General features: G+C 39.7%; 1 protein-coding gene across 3 annotated transcripts in view; it reads right to left on the reverse strand.

Annotated features, from left to right (window-relative positions):
* The window catches only part of LRRC42 (leucine rich repeat containing 42), a 36,432-nt gene that overhangs the window by 19,086 nt on the left and 1,243 nt on the right, over positions 1 to 16,103 (reverse strand). For 2 of the 3 annotated variants that reach the window (XM_022575744.3, XM_022575742.3), the window contains exons 2-7: positions 10,771 to 11,257; positions 6,697 to 6,828; positions 5,179 to 5,297; positions 3,851 to 3,939; positions 3,565 to 3,678; positions 159 to 243 (exon numbers count right to left, since the gene is read on the reverse strand). In XM_022575744.3, the coding sequence (XP_022431452.1) occupies positions 159 to 243; positions 3,565 to 3,678; positions 3,851 to 3,939; positions 5,179 to 5,297; positions 6,697 to 6,828; positions 10,771 to 11,243 (1,012 nt within the window). In that variant the 5' untranslated portion in view covers positions 11,244 to 11,257. Of the gene's footprint in view, positions 1 to 158; positions 244 to 3,564; positions 3,679 to 3,850; positions 3,940 to 5,178; positions 5,298 to 6,696; positions 6,829 to 10,770; positions 11,258 to 15,600; positions 15,634 to 16,103 lie in introns of all 3 variants that reach the window. The other variant, XM_022575743.3, reaches the window with a different exon arrangement.

The following is a 16,103-nucleotide window of genomic DNA, read 5'->3' on the forward strand; positions in this document are numbered from 1 at the left end:
ACTTACACTGTAAGCTGTGCTGACAGAATACAAGTCTCAGTGATCTAACTAAGTCAATACTATCATAATTAATTTTCCCACTGAGTGAAGATGAGCTAAGTGCTTTAAGGGCAAATAACCTAAGGGCAAAACACTCCAAAAGAAAGGGAATTTCTCACAGAAATGCTGAGCAGCTGTTCCAGGCTCCGAGGTTTCTCGTGGCTTCACAGCTTCCGAAGTCACACGCTCCCACTGCAGAACAATCTAAAATGTATTTGGAAAGATTTGAATCCAAACAAAATCTCAAGCTTTCCTTGGTCCCCACCCCTCTCTTTCCATAAACACAAACCCCCACGGTAATCTTACTTCAGATGATGGGGATAAGAAAAAGAACCAAGTCAAGTCTGGATTTTCTGTTTTAAGGCATGAGTTGGTCAGAATACAAACATGCTGGATATACATGCTTGCATGACTCAGAAAAAATCTACAAAGCTGACTCCCTATTTTCATCTCTATTCCAATCTAGAAATAAACTGCATATCCTTAAACTAAATACTAAAATTTAAAACCTTAGTCATAATACTTTTCACACATTCCTAGACTCACTTTCATGCCTTAAACTATACCAAATAACTTACTCTTGTACGTGTGTGAAAGGACCATGTTTCCATATTCTCATGACACTTCATGATCAGTTTCCATTTTTTTAAACTGCTACAAATGTATTTTTATTACAAGCTACTATAAATTCTTTTGAAAATTTGGTTTAGTATAAACTACACATAAATAAAGTAAACAATTATTTCACATATAGCACAAGTAGCAAGAACTTTAAATTCAGCACTTCTCATGGTATGCAATGAAATGATCATAAAAGAAAGTCAAGACAAACATTTTCAGGTCACAGAGGCAGCACAACACATAGTTTAAGAATATTGTTCCAGAGTTAGTTCCACCACTTACTAGCCAGGGGACCCTTGGCAAGTGATTTAATTTCTGTCTTTCAATTTCTTCATCTGTAAAATCGGGATTAATAATAGTACATAGCCCATTGGGCGGTTGTGAGGATTAAATGAGATTAACATACATGAAGGGTTTAGCAGTGTCTGGAATATAGGAAGCACTCAATAAATCTTAGTTGTCAGCCCCTCTATGATACCTCCCTGAGCATGGAAAATGGGGACAGATCTAAAAGAATGCTAAGATGAACTGAATTTGGTGGCTCAGGAGACAATAAGGAAAACTGTGCTTCTACTAACAGAAATAAGAATGTCAATTAGGAAGAGCTGTTTGGGGATGGGGAAGAAGAAGACAAGCCTGGTTCTGGACAAGCTGAATTTGAGGTGCCTGGCAGAGATTTATGGAGAATATTTAGGAACAGGTCTAACGTGTAAGAGAAGGTGATATCATTTCCGCAGGGACAGTAAAGGCTCTGAGAACAGTTCAGATCACCAGGAGAGTGGGTGGAGATAGAAGAGAAGAGGAGAAGAGGAAATGAGGAATCAGCAAGAGCTAAAGGGAGAAGCGAGAAAGTTAGGGGATACTGAGCAGGAAGGCCAGAGAGAAAAAGCATAAGGCATGCATGTTTATATCAGAGCTGCAGAAAAGCCAAGGAAGGTGAAGAATGAGATCACATGCCACCTTCAGGACGACACCTGCAGCAGAGCCGTGAGGGCCAGAACTAGCTTACAAGGGATTAAGAACTGAGTAGGCAGTGAGGACGTGGGAAGATAAGAAAAGAAAACAGCTCACAATCGCAATGGGGGATAAAGAACATGTGAGAATAGAAGTAACATGTTTATACACATAAAGAAAACGGCCAACAGAGAGTGAGATTGAAGATGTAGTGGTGGGGCAGTAGAGGGAAATAATTATTAGTAAAATATCACAGAGTAAGCTGGAGATCTCAGGGAACAGAGCTGAAAGGAAAAGAAGCCACTAAAGGGCTTATCACTGGAATAAAGAGGCATACCTGTTCCCTTAGATAGGAGGGAAGTGGGGTATGTTGCAGAATTGTAGAAATTTTGAGACAGAGGGAAGTAAAGGAACTCCTGTTAGATGGCCTCATTTTTCTGTGTCACCTTCTGAGAATGAGGCAGGAGGAGGATGGAGTCAGCCTGAAACAGTTTCAATAAGGATCAACAAAAGATAGATAAAGCACTGCTGCCAAGTCCTAGGGCCCAGCTGAGACTGCATGGTGCTTTCAGTCCAGGCTGTTAGGTATTTTACTTCAGCCTTAGCTCTGCAAGAAAGGTCCTGGTTTCTGCATTTTACAGATAAATAAACAGAGACTCAAAGTTGCCTTAAGTCATATCCCTATTGGGTTGCTGAGCCAGGATCCCATACTCAGGCCTCTGACCCTACAGCCTATGCTCTTTCCACCATGTCACCTGCTACCATAACCAAACTACATCAAGCCCTTGTAAGACCATCCCACACCTGCCCCAAGTCTACTGGATGTATCTAGGATTCTTCCAGCACTATAAACTTTGTCTGACAATGAACTGTTGTAATTATTTCAGCATGCATTTTCACAAACTTCAAAGTGCTTCTGAAACACCGATTCACCAGCACCCCTTCTTGCTTACTTATAGGGAGGTGATGCTACAATCAGGTGGTTGGATAGGTCCACAACCATGCGTTATTGCTTGGAGCCAAGGAGGGATCCAGATCAAAAAGTTTGGTGGGTCTTCTAGGCCTCCAGCAATAAACATTGGTTTAAAGTATCTGGAGGAGAAAGGCACCAGCCACAGGGAGGCTGGCATCTACTGGTGCTCTACTACTTGGTTACCTTCTGACTCTCTACTTAAGTCTGTACTTCACCAACTTAAGGAAGACCATCAAAAAGACAAGAGAGCATCAAAGTTCAGCTAAGAAGCTGAAAATGGAAGGGCTCAGTGTGCTCAAACTAGCATAGTCTGATCTGGAAATATGGCCTCAATATGTGTCACCCGTGTTTCTGCCAGTACTTGGAGGATATCGGCTTCATTGAGTTGGACTAAGTGAACTTCCTCGAATGGTTCATCCAGGACATCTACCTTTCCAAACAGTCCTAGTTCTTTGTACATAAAATAAAAATTTTAAAACTTCAAAAAGAAAGAAGTTCTTTTTGAGAGCTCAGGATAAAAAAAGATGTTTCTTCACTAAGGCTCTAAGAGTTAAGAAATTTGCCCCCAAAAAGGGAAAGAGTTAGATTTGAATTCTTATCAGTGTGACTTATTCTCTTTCCAGTATACACACACTGCTAAGAGAATCTGTCCTTGTGAAGTTGGGTCATACTGCTTTTTTGCATAGCAAGCAAGAATTCATTTATTTTCTGAGTCATTTATAAGAAGGCGTTTTCTTCCAGGTCCCATACGGATGAAGCACAATCTAGCAACCAGAGCATGAGATTTAAGGACTGGCATCTAACACCTTTTCTTAAGTAACTGGGTTAGTTACCAGGCCATCAGTATCTCGGATTCGACTGAAGATGACAATTCAGCCAAGGAATACCAAGAGGATTAACATTTGTTCAAGTGTTGAAAAAGACACTTGGAATTAAAATGAAGCCACGTTAACTGTAGGAGAAAATATCTGCCTTACCTGGTCAGCCCAGCCCTCTGTCTTGCAGTTACTGTGATCAAATTCCTTCAAAGGCACTTTGGAGTGAACGAGACCTATGTGGGTCTGAAGCTTGTGTTTGACAGCTTTGACGTCCTAGTAAGGGAAAACCAGAACACTAATGTACACACATCTGGTTAACTCCTACTTGCTTTCAGTAGGAAATAAACACCATCACAGATCCCAGTCCTTTCTAAATGCCAATTAGCAGAAGCAAAATATCAAATTGTAAGTCTGGAAAAGCAAGAGAAGGGAGTAGAAGTCTTACCTTGAGTCCCGTCCCAGAGATATCTAAGCAGTTTAGTTTTCTAAAAGAAAAGAGGTATCCAATTCCTGCATCTGTGATATCAGGGTTACCTAAATGTCAAAACATAGATAGTATTCTGTTATAGTTATAAGTATTGCTACAATGCCAACAATAAGCTCAGGAAAAAAGGCCAAACAATGATAAAATAGAAAATACTGAGTGAACAAGCTTTTCAGAGTAAACTGAATATAGAAATCTTATCTTTCCTATTGTAATGTGAAGGAGCCACGCTGGATGATCCTTAAGAGCCTTCACAGCTTTAACTTTCTAGGAGCTGGGGGTTAGCAGAAAAATTAATGAACCAGATAGTTATTCCAAAGGGTTTAATTTGGAACCACATGAAAACAACGTATGTAAACATGTATTAGAATGGTATATTAGACTTTGTTCACAGCCATTTTACCTCCAAAGTAAAAGATTTATTTTAAAAAGATTTTCAAGGATACTAAGGCACAGAGACTATTAATGTCTTACTAACCTGCATTTAAAAAAAAAATCCTTTCTTACATATCACCTTCTCATATCAGAGAGTACTGCATTTAGCACTGAGTCCTAAAGACCATGAGCACAGTGCCTGGCACATTGTAGACACTCCAAAAATATTTGTTAAATGAATAGACTTCCCTGGGAGGAAGGGAGGGCATTCATTATTATCTTCGTTTCACACAAGCCAAAACCAAGGCTCAGAGAGGTTAAATAACTTGCACAAGGGCACACAGTAGCAGAGCAAGGAGTGTCCTCTGACCTCAAACCCCTGCTCCTTCTATTTTTTTGACACCATACCATCCTGCCACATATTTAATAAATGCTCAGTTAAATCATAAATGATCTTACCATCTTTCTACTACTGGAGTCAATAACTGGTTCATTCTGTGCAAGTTATCAAAACTGTGAATTTCATCCCGATTTTCACCAAGCAATTATTGATAAAAAATGACCTAGCTGACAGACACTATAGATCAGCAACTCAAAGAAAGTAAAAATGAGCCAAACGTCCTTCATATATGCTGTGAATATGATGAAAGGTTGCCCTGTCTGCAGAGAGTAAGTGGCATGGGTGAATCTGTAAGGGCTTTTACTACCTTACAGAGGTGGCACCATGCCAGGAAAGGTATTTGGCCAGGAGTCAAGAGCCTCTGGCTTTAGGTCCTGCTCTGCTATTAACTTGTGGCACCTAAGAAAGTCACCTCCCCTCAATTTTATCACCTCTCAAACAAAGAGGAAGAACTAAATGATTTCTAAGTCCATTCTTCCAACGTTAATCATCTATAACTTCTAATAAAACTTACAAGATAAATCTAATAATGTTAGATTTTCAAGGCCTCTTTTCATCACTCGAACTGGTGCCGTCATTTTCCGCACCCCGGCATCAGATAAACAATTATCCTTCAGGTGGAGCTGAGTTACACTAGAAAACAAAGTCCATAAGTAAATTACTTAAAGAGCATTTGAGAAAGTCTAGTCATGAGAACATACTTTCATAAATTTCATTCAAAAATATATCTTCTAACCTCTGCTATTTCACACATAATGCATTTAATAAAGTTAAAGATATTTTGGTGCTACTTCAGTTGCTAAGTGAGGGTTAACTTACAGATCAAAGTGTCATGTAGTACTAGTCTCAGATGGCAGAGGGCACTAAAGGTATATGATGGAATGAGGTAAACAGGGACTGCATTAAGGATATAAATACACTTGTTTATCACAAAAGCTGCATTCCTGACAAATGCTGTGTGAAAACCAAAACCACTCTAAATATACTGGGAAAGTCTGCTAAGAACTCCTATGAGAATTCTTTATGCAAAGCACAATTCTTTCATTCTAATTATTTTATAAATCCAATTCTCAGATTGGGTTTATAAGGTACAGACATAAGCCAATCCATTCAGCTAACCTGTAACTGGTGTTATTAATGTGTCCCACTGTCCCACACTCAAGAAATCCGAACCTTTACTAACCTTGTACAAAAATACCTTTGTACAAGATGAACCGGTTTGCAGGGCAGAAATAGAGACACAGATGTAGAGAAGAAACATACGGACACTGAGGCGGGGAAAGTGGCGGGGGTGCGAGTGTGGTGCTGATGCTGGGATGAATTGGGAGATGGCAATTGACATATATACACTAATATGTATAAAACAGATAACTAATAAGAACCTGTTGTATAAAAAAATAAAATTCCAAAAAAAAAAAACCCTTTGTACAGGGCAGTAGGTAGGTGTCACTGTCCTAGGCAGGCCCCAAGAAACAGGTTAGACTCAGGTTTGTAGTACTGTTATCCTTCTGGGTGTTTATTAAACCACAAAGGAATCCATCTGGCCTTCTCTCTGCTGGCCATACTGAGATCAGTCGGACTATGTGTGAATGGTATGAACTGGATGATTTCTTTAAATTATGGTTCTTGAAAAGGATTTATTTGGCTGTCTTTTAATAGTTCACATTTTAAATAATTTATAGTTAATTAGCAGTTAAAATAGAAAATGATAATGATTGTAGAAATTGTATAACTTCTCATCTCTTGCTAGAATAAACCAGGGCAAAATCATTTTTCAACACAGGTAGCGTCAAGTATTATATGTTGAAATAAAGTTTATTTAGGTAAAGAACCTAGTGACTTACTTTCCTAAGAGTTGTCCAATCTATACTGCTTGTACCGAGTAAATGGAGATTGAATCGTTTTAGAAAAAAGAATTAGCAAATAAACACAGGATTGGGAAGTAATCAACATTCTTCAAGATGATCCCAACTGATCATCCTTTAAAAAAAGAAACAAAACAATTCATCTACAAATGGTGGCAGGTCAATACCTAGACAGGGCCTCATTGGTGAGATGTTCTAGAAGTTCATGCTCATCTCCAAGCTTGCAACAGGATAGATCCAGGCAGGTCAGCTCCCGGAAAGACTTAATCTCCTCGAGTTTTTCTGAAATCACCAGATATCTGTGGGGTGTCGAGAGCAATCAACAGCTTTTCTTTTCTTTCTTTTAAAACATCACCGTTTGTGGCTTTGTGACACATCAACATTCCATCAGGACAAGGTACTATGTAATAAGCAGACTTTACTGATTACTATGTAGGCACAGGTTGAATTTTTTAAGCTAAAAATCTTTTTAAGTGATGGTGGAATAAAAACTTTAAATAAATAAATAAATACATATGAGCAAAGGCAGGACACGAGAGAAAAAATCTGCTTTGTTAGAAGTCAGACAGACCTTGGTGTCAATGCTGGGATTTTATCAGAGTTTCCAAACTTTAGAATACTCGAAATTTTAATCACTCATTCCTTTAAGGTTGCTTTTTATCTAATGCTCAGTATCTAGTGCTTTGAAAACTGGAACAGGCCAAGAATTCTGGGTTCTAACCAGCACATCCCCAAGAACATACCAAGATATATTTGACAGTCAGGTTTTATCTTTTCTATTCAAACACAAGTTTGAGTAGCTGCCCACGTCACTGTGCCACTGTTATCCCGCTAACTTTACTCCAAAAGTATGTGCAACATGACTATTATAAGAACTCATTCTAAACTAGATGGTTATTAAGGCAAACCTGTGAGCATGAACACTTTAATTACACTGGGGCACCTTGCCAAACTGCTATCGGGAAGTATCAGGAGGCCTCTGGAGAGGAAAAGAAGATCAAAAAGACACTGCACAGCCCAGGCTATGGCCTCCACCCTGCTTTCTAGTTGTCCATCTATTTCATATGATGTCAGTGAGAAAAAATGAAAAGGGATTAGAAGTGACAGGAAACAGGAGAGGAGTCTAAGAGAACAGGGAAATGCTTGTGGGCAAGAGCATGCCTTTCTCATCCACTTTTCTCATGGATGCCTAGAAGTTTCCACAGCTAGATGGTAAGCTAGGATCAGTGGGGTTATACTTAAAAGTGTTCACATTTCTCTACTGTTGCCAGAATCATAATTACCAAAAACAGCACTGAATAATCCAAGGACAAGAAGGGAGTTAGATCTCTTTTCTTCCTACTTCCAATCAGAATAAGATATACTGAAGCTGATCGCTGGCCTGACTGCTGGGTACAGATGGCCTGGGGCACTGATACCCCCTCTAAGCTGCCTGGTGACTGAGCTCAGCTGGGTACACAAATGAGCCTTATTTACTCAGACATATTTTAACTGCATTGTAAATAAAGCTGCTGTTTTCCATCTTCCAATCACAGAGTTGAAGTGGGTTAATGGGAATTTGGGGAATTACTGGCAATTACAGAAAGGAAAACACACATCCTTTGATCAGTTAACCAAAAGATATTTAGTAATTCTGAAACAAGGGTTATCTGGGAAGGACACAAAAACATATAACATGATTAACAAACATTACAAAAATCAAAGCTGAGAAACAAACATGCAAAACCACAGACACTACTACGTGCTTATCTAGGACGTAACTGAAGCTCTAGGGTCTCGCTCAAAATTAGTCTTACAACTTGCCCCTTAAAAAGTTCAGAAGAGTGTAGTGGAGAAGCAACAGAAACAGCACAGATATTTTAGTGTCAGACCTGAGTTTGGGTTCCAGCAATACTAATTACTTGTATGATTGTAAGAAACTTACTTAACCTCTGTGAGCCTCAATTTCTCCAGCTAGAAAATGGAGCTGATGATCACTTCCTTTAAGGACTATTAAGAAAATCAGAAAAAATGTTCCAAAAGTAAATGGCATCTCATAGGCCCTCATTAAATGGTAGCTATTATAATTACTTCGGTTACACAGGGTGATATTTTAAGGCAAATACTTGCCTCCCTGTGACCACCGGTGGGATTAAAAATCACAGGGAGGAGACAGTTTTGTAGGGTTGAAACCCAGTTGCAAAGACACTGGCTTCCCCTTTTGGCAGGCAGCTTTGTGACCCAACCCCACAAAGCAAGTGCCTGTACCTACACGATTATCTTATTTTTCAATTATTTTCTCAAGCTCTTTCCCCATGACCTGAACCCTTTCGTGCTGGTAAAACCTTTGCTGCTGCAGCTTCAGCTGAGAATTGCAAATGCAAACCCAAATCTCCTGCCTTCTTCCTATTTTCCTTTGAGGATTCAAAAGAGGGAAAGTTTTTGATCACAACTGAAAAATCTTACTCTTATATCTGAATAAGGCAGCATTGTCTTAGTTATTGTCTTATTTGTAATTGTTGCAATAAAATATGAGCCAAAAGATTGCTAAAAATGTTTCTTATATTTTTCTGATTATAAAAGTAATACACATTCCTTGGAGAAAAAAATTAAGAAAATCTGGAAAACTATAAAGAAAATTAAAACCAATTTCAATCTCATTACCTAAATTACATTTCAGTGGCCTTCTCTTTTTTCTCCCCCCCCATATATGCAATACATGTAAAATTTTCTATTTTTTTTACAAACAAAATTGGGATCATACATATAATTTTAATTCTTATTTTTTTCATTTATTCTATAATGAACATTTTACCACACCATTTTAAATGATCTTTGGATATTATCTTAAAAGTTATACACTATTTCATTATATGAATGTACCATAATTTATTTATTTAATTTCCTCTTGTTGGATATTCAGCTTTCAGATTTTCACTATTACAAATAGTACTACAATGAACACCCTTATGTAAAGTATTTGTTCTCATATCTGATTATTACATTAGAAATTAGAACAGACTCTTAATAAATGGAATTAATGGGTCAAACAAATGATATGAATATTTTTAAAGCTTTTGATACATAGTGCCAAGCTTCTTTCCAGAAATGCTACATTAATTTATGTGCTCATCAAATGTGAATGAAAGTGCTATTCTCATCCAATTTGACCACTGGAACAGTGTGCAGACATCACAAATGGATAAAAAGCATCTTCCCTATTGTGAGAAATACTTAAGGTATAATGGTACGTGGAGGAAAAAACAGAATACAATTTATAGATAGAGTATATTCCCAAATGTATAAAGATATATATAATGGTATACTATACTGCTATCTTAAAAATCTACACATATTGACGGTAAATGATTTTCAAAATATGTGAAGAAAGTAAAGTGCATACCAGTGTGAGCACTGTGTGTGTGTTGTTGTTTGTATAACAAAGGGGACAGCTATACATGCATGTATATGTACAGAATATCTCTGGAATTATGTAAAAGAAATTGGTAACAGGAGTTGCCTCTGGGGAAGGGAAACAGGAGAGAGATGGGAGGGAGGCTTATGTTCCACGTTATACCTTTTTGTGTTTGTGTTTAAATTTTCTGTGTACTTTTTCAAGTTTTTCTTTTTAATTAGTAGATGCCCTGAAAGTCATTTTACACGATGGTGGTATAAAAATTTTAAATAAATCAATAAAAGTATATGAGCAAAGGCAGGTGATAAGAGAAAACATCTGCTTTGTTAGAAAATAGACAGACCTTGGTTCTGGTGTTGGGACCTTACTGAAAATTTCCAAACTTTAAGACACTTGAAATTTTAACCACTTATTCTTCTAAAGTTGCTTTTTATCTAATGCTCAATATCTAGTGGTCTGAAAACTGGAATAGAGACAGGAACTTTGGTTACTAATCTTCACATCCCCGAGAGCATACATACCAAGAGATATTTAGCAAATCACATTTTCTTTTCTATTTTCTCTTTCTAGAAAAGTTGGTAGAGGAGTATTTACTACCTAATGGAGGAGCTGTGGCAATCAACTAATCCTTGTAAAGCGTTTTCAAAATAAACCTAAGTGTTGTCTGGGAGGGTAAGGGAAGGGAGAAAGACAATGATTTTTCTCAAAATGGCCTACCACTTCGTGTATGGAAATTCTGAACTCAAGGGCTGTTTGATGGGGAAAGTGCCCAAGCCCACTAAGCCCCATAGCTTGACAGAATTCACACACCCAATGAACTACTCACTGTCTTAATCAGAACACCCACCTGTTGCGCAAACACAAGGAGCAAAGCACCAGGCTTCCATAGGCCTCTGTAAATTTCTGCAAAGCCCTCAGCCCTGCACCTGGCTCTGTGAATTTCTGTCTGGCTTCAGCAGCAGAGAACAGCTTTTCAGCAATCTGCTCAGGAAAGCCAATAAGGGAATCAACGTGATCAACATTGTCAGAGATGAAGCCCAGGACGAGGCTGAAGAGGGATTTGGCAGAGTACCGAAGATTCCCCTCCCGGGTGTATGTGAAGATGAAATGATCAGTCTTCTCTTTCTGTGCAGTATCATCTTCCCTGTTCATGCAAAGCTCCACCGAAAAGCCTTTGGGAAACAGTCTGAAAGGCCTTGGCTTCTGCAGGCTACTCCTGACACCATCCAAGGCCAGATTGACCATGTGCAGTTGCCCATTTTCTCGCACGTAGACGGGCCCTGGGTCCAGGTGGTTTTCTGAGTTGAGGTAGTAAGACATTGCCTTGGTCGCAACTGTAAAAGCAAGGCACAAGGAAATCAAATCCAATTAAAATGCCATTTGTAACGTGTAACTTCATCTTGCTGTGCCCAGAGCTTTATGAGCTTTCCAGGCAGGCCCTGTAGCTGATTTGGGGAACCAAAGCTTACCAGTTGCCTGTGAACTCTGGCACTGGAGGTTACCTCTATTACCTCGACCTGGAATGCCCTTTCCTATGCTTCCCCTTTTCTTGTCTATCTGGTGAACTCTTATTCATCTTTCAAAAGCCAGCTCAAATCTCATTTCTAAAATTCACTCTAAGGGAGTTATCACAGAAGTGGTCAAAGAGTCACCTACAAGGAAAGTCATGGCAGCACAGCTGATATTAGCAAAACAACTGAAAATAACCTAAATGTTCAACAAGGGTGTTATTATATAAATGATGATACATCCATACCATGGAATGCAGCCATAAAAATGATAAAATTTTTTATTGATTTGCAAGTTACAAATTGTACACGTGGAATTTACTATTTCTGGTTTTTTTTTAATTAATTTATTTTTATTTATTTATTTTTGGCTGCATTGGGTCTTCATTGCAGCGCGTGGGCTTTCTCTAGTTGTAGTGAGCGGGGGCTACACATCGTTGCAGTGCACGGGCTTTTCACTGCAGTGGCTTCTCTTGTTGCAGAGCATGAGCTCTAGGAGGCGAGCTTCAGTAGTTGTGGCACATGGGCTCAGTAGTTGTGGTACATGGGCTCAGTAGTTGTGGCTTGCAGGCTTTAGAGCGCAGGCTCAGTAACTGTGGCACACGGGCTCAGTTGCTCCGAGGCATGTGGGATCTTTCTGGACCAGGGCTCAAACCCGTGTCCCCCGCATTGGCAGGCGGATTCTTAACCACTGCGCCACCAGGGAAGTCCAACTATTTCTGTTTTTTAAAACATGTTTACACACAGAACAAAGGCTAGAAACTAATAATCCCTTGCTACCTTGGCACCTTCCACACATTTCTTTATTGCACTTGGCTCACAGTTCTGCTACTGATTTATTTCTGGGCGTGTTCTGCTGATTTGAGCTCCTTGAGAGCAAGGATCATGTTTAATTCATCCACCCTAACAACATAGTGCTCTGGCATGTAATAGTCCCTGAGGATAATAGTCCCTCATGGAACTAAAATTTACTCCTTTGCTAAACCTTACACAGACCACAAGCAACATGGTTTTTTGGATCCACAAATAAAGACCTCCACCACAAGAGCTAACTAAAAGCTATTAAGGTGTGATGCTTCCAAGGGCTAGAATAGCCTTTAGTTAGCTCTTGTGCCTTAACTTCTTCAGTTAGCTGGCACTTCCGAAGTAAGGCAACATATCAAAAACAGCAGGGTAAAAAAAAAAAAAAAACCAGCAGGGTATTTATGCAATCATATGGGTGACATTTTGTGTCCAAGCGCTACCTGAAATAAACACTTGCTTTCCTGAGGAACTGTGAGGTTTCAAAATATTCGAGAAATTGCCAAGTTAAATAAAATGAAAGTATATGATTATCATTGCTACAATTTTTAGGTAAAACTTAATATAACATAGGTCAAAAAACCGCTATTATCTCTAAAAGACTCTGACTGACTTTTAGAGTGAACAAACCCAGCTTCTTCTGCATCAATGCAGGGCTAGGATGTAGTTCTGAAGCCACTTAAAAGTGTCAACAATCAATCAAGTCAGTGATCAAAAATGCCGAGTCTCTGGAGATCAAACACTGATCCTGTTTGTGGGTATCAGTATGATCCATGTTTCTCCTGAGGATAATTATGTGTATAAAAGCACATCAGAAAAGAGGGCCCTGCCACGCCCGAGAGCCTCACTCTTCCCTGCTCATCTCCTTATGCCCTACTCTCTGGCTAAGCCATACGACCGAGGTAAGTTGGCTGTGTTCTCGTCTCACTGGCCCTTGCACATCCTGCTCCCTTTGGCTGGAACATCCTTCTCTGCTTCCCTGACCTAGCTAACTCCTAGTTATCATTAACACTCAGCTCAACCACCATCCCTCTCCTGAGAAAACTTCCTAACCCCTGCACTAGTGCACACATCTGTCTGGTTTTCCCAGAGCACCAATGTCTCTTGCTACACAGCACCTCGCACTGTGTACTGTCCGTTCACTTGCTAATATTCCCAAAGCTGTGAGCTCTTTGAGTACACGACACTTAACTTGATTCATCTCTCTTTTCTTTTCCAGGTCCAACACAGAGCCTAGCTTGAATAAGTCCTCAACAGATATTTGCTGAACCAAATGAAGAGGAAGGGTGAGACCTCAAAGGGACAGACTTAGTACTCTGAGCTGCAAGGCCTGCTGATACTGTTGCTAGGAGCCAGCTCCTCTACCAGGCAACAGCTGCAGACTCCTCCCCCACTCGCCAGACCCTTTTGCAGGTGGTAGAAGCAAAGAGGATGATGGGAGTATATTGCTACTGGTACTACCAGGGAGGAAAAAAAAAAATCTAAAAACCAGAAAAAAAATTGGCTAGCTCGCACAACCCATACTCTCGCCAGTATTCAGTGCCTGCTGCTGAGGAGATACTTCAGTTATTCTAAGCTTTTCTTCCAGGGGTAAGCACCTGGCCCCTTCAGTCTCACAGAGTTTAATCTTGATAAGGAGATAAAGCAGATCCCTTTCAGTCTTTATCTCTGGATTTGGACATTCAGAGTCCTACTCTACCTGTAGACCAGAACGTAGATACCAGATATGGCCCCAAACAAGAATGACTTAATTTTAAAAGTAGAAAGACAAATTCCATGGAAAGTAACATATTATAAGTAATCAGCACACTTAAACTTCCTGGCAACGAAATAGGGTCTGCCTATCTGTAGTACCCCTAACCATCACCTGCAATAGTGTCTTCCATAAACTTTGGAGTAAAATGGACAAATGGATGAATGGATGACCACTTCCGGTGAAAATCAGAAAAATCTGATTCCATCCAGCAGAGGGCACAAGCAGCTTGGGACCAAAGTGAGGACACTTACCCAGGCTGCCCCAAATCCTGGCAGCTTCGGCTTCCATGGATCATTTTCAAAAACGGCACAGTTCTGGCTATATTTTACTTTTAAATTACTCATCAAATGCTAGTTCTCTTTCTAAACGATGAAAAAAATCAAATATTTCCTGAAGAGTAAGCCCACATCATCTGTCCAGAAACCCCAAGGGCTCTCTGTTCTTCAACTGATACTTGAGGAACTGACCATGGTCAGGAAATCCTGGTGACCTTTGATTTCTACGACTAAATTTGTGCATCTTGCACTCTCACAATAAGGAGCTTCCTGAGAGTCTGTGAAGTACTATAAAATGATCTCAGAATTGAATTAATGTTTATGCCTTTCACGGTTAAGAACCATAAAGGTGAGAAAATTCCAAACAAAGCTTCCGTAACTTGCCTTTGCTTGTGCCTGGCTGTTACACAGAGTGGTCTATTATAAGGGAGCCCCTCAGGAGACAGGGCCTATTCTATACCATGGCACAAATACTACACGAACTGGAAAATTTAAGTAATTGGTATGTGAAAGAATAACAATGTCCAGTGGAGATCTGTATTAGCTATACTTCATATTAGAGCGACAGAGTAACAGGGCATTCTGATAGCCTCTAAGCCTGTCTCCAGGGAGGGAGTTTTGTAACCCATAAAACCCCATAGAAAACTATTACAATAGTGCATGTTCTAGTATTTGGTCACCACAAATGAGCCAAAGTTACCATGAAGCATGTCATTTCATCAAATGAATACTAAGATGTAGCCTTACTACATTAAAAACTCAGTGCTCTTCAGCCTCTTTGAATAAGAGGCAAGATAAAATAATTGATAACTAAACTTAACAGCTTTTTAGATCTTGAAGCCAGTTTGCCAAGCAAGACTCATGACTATCCAGTCAAGTGGACTGGAAGGACAGAGTCAGGGAAGCAGACAATTAAAATTGTGAGCTGAGTCTATGGATATCTAATTTGAAAAGAAAGAGAAGAAAACGCCTAACTTCAGTAGGTAAAGTAAGTTAACAATCCCCCAGGAATATTAATCATAGTAAGATTATGATGATAATAGTGGGTGTGAGCGACCACTGAGTTGCCAAGCACTGTTAGGCACTATATTAAATGATTCCTGTAATTCTCAACAATCCTGTGAAGTCAGGATCGCCATTTAACGGATGAAGGCGCTCAGAGACGTAAAGTAACTTACTTAAGAAACAGAACTAATAAGTGGCAGAGCCAGAATTCAATCTCAAGGCTGTATCACTCCAAAGCTCAAGCTCTTGCCACTGCATGATGCTGTCTCTCAAGAATAAAAATATGACATCAGCCTTAAGGATAAAAAATGTTAAAAATTAATCTCACCCACCTGTTGGATCCCTCTGGTATTCACTGACTCAAGCTGGGGGGGAGGGGTGAGAGAGGGAGGAGATAAAAAAAACAGTGTACAACTGAGGAAAGAGTTGGTGGGAACAGAGCCAGGACAGAGCTACACTGAGGCCTCCCCTCCTTCCTCTGCCAGGGCAGAAATTACCCAAATCCACACACCAGGAAAACACCTGTCAATCCATGGCCGTCATCCCAAGGCTGCAGACACCCTTGGTTTACTTGAAAATGCAGTACTCTGAAGAAAGTTTCTAACATAAAAACCTGAACAGAAAGTAGTTCCAAACCACCAATAACCAACTAACAATCTCAAGTTTATTGTTCTGGGTCACCACCATTATCCAGTTTTCAACTCATTTCTGTTGTCCTATAACTTGCACTTTCCTACCTGCCTTCTCACCCATACCTAGCTCCTTACTTCCCTCTTAGAACAGGCCAATCTCTCCTACACCCTGACATTTCACAGCTTTTCTACCTGCCAACTCT

Source organism: Delphinapterus leucas, chromosome 1 (assembly GCF_059928025.1).
Source record: "Delphinapterus leucas isolate spDelLeu-1000000601 "Yukka" chromosome 1, BTC_Dleu_Yukka2, whole genome shotgun sequence".
In the NCBI taxonomy this organism is placed as follows: Eukaryota; Metazoa; Chordata; class Mammalia; order Artiodactyla; family Monodontidae; genus Delphinapterus; species Delphinapterus leucas.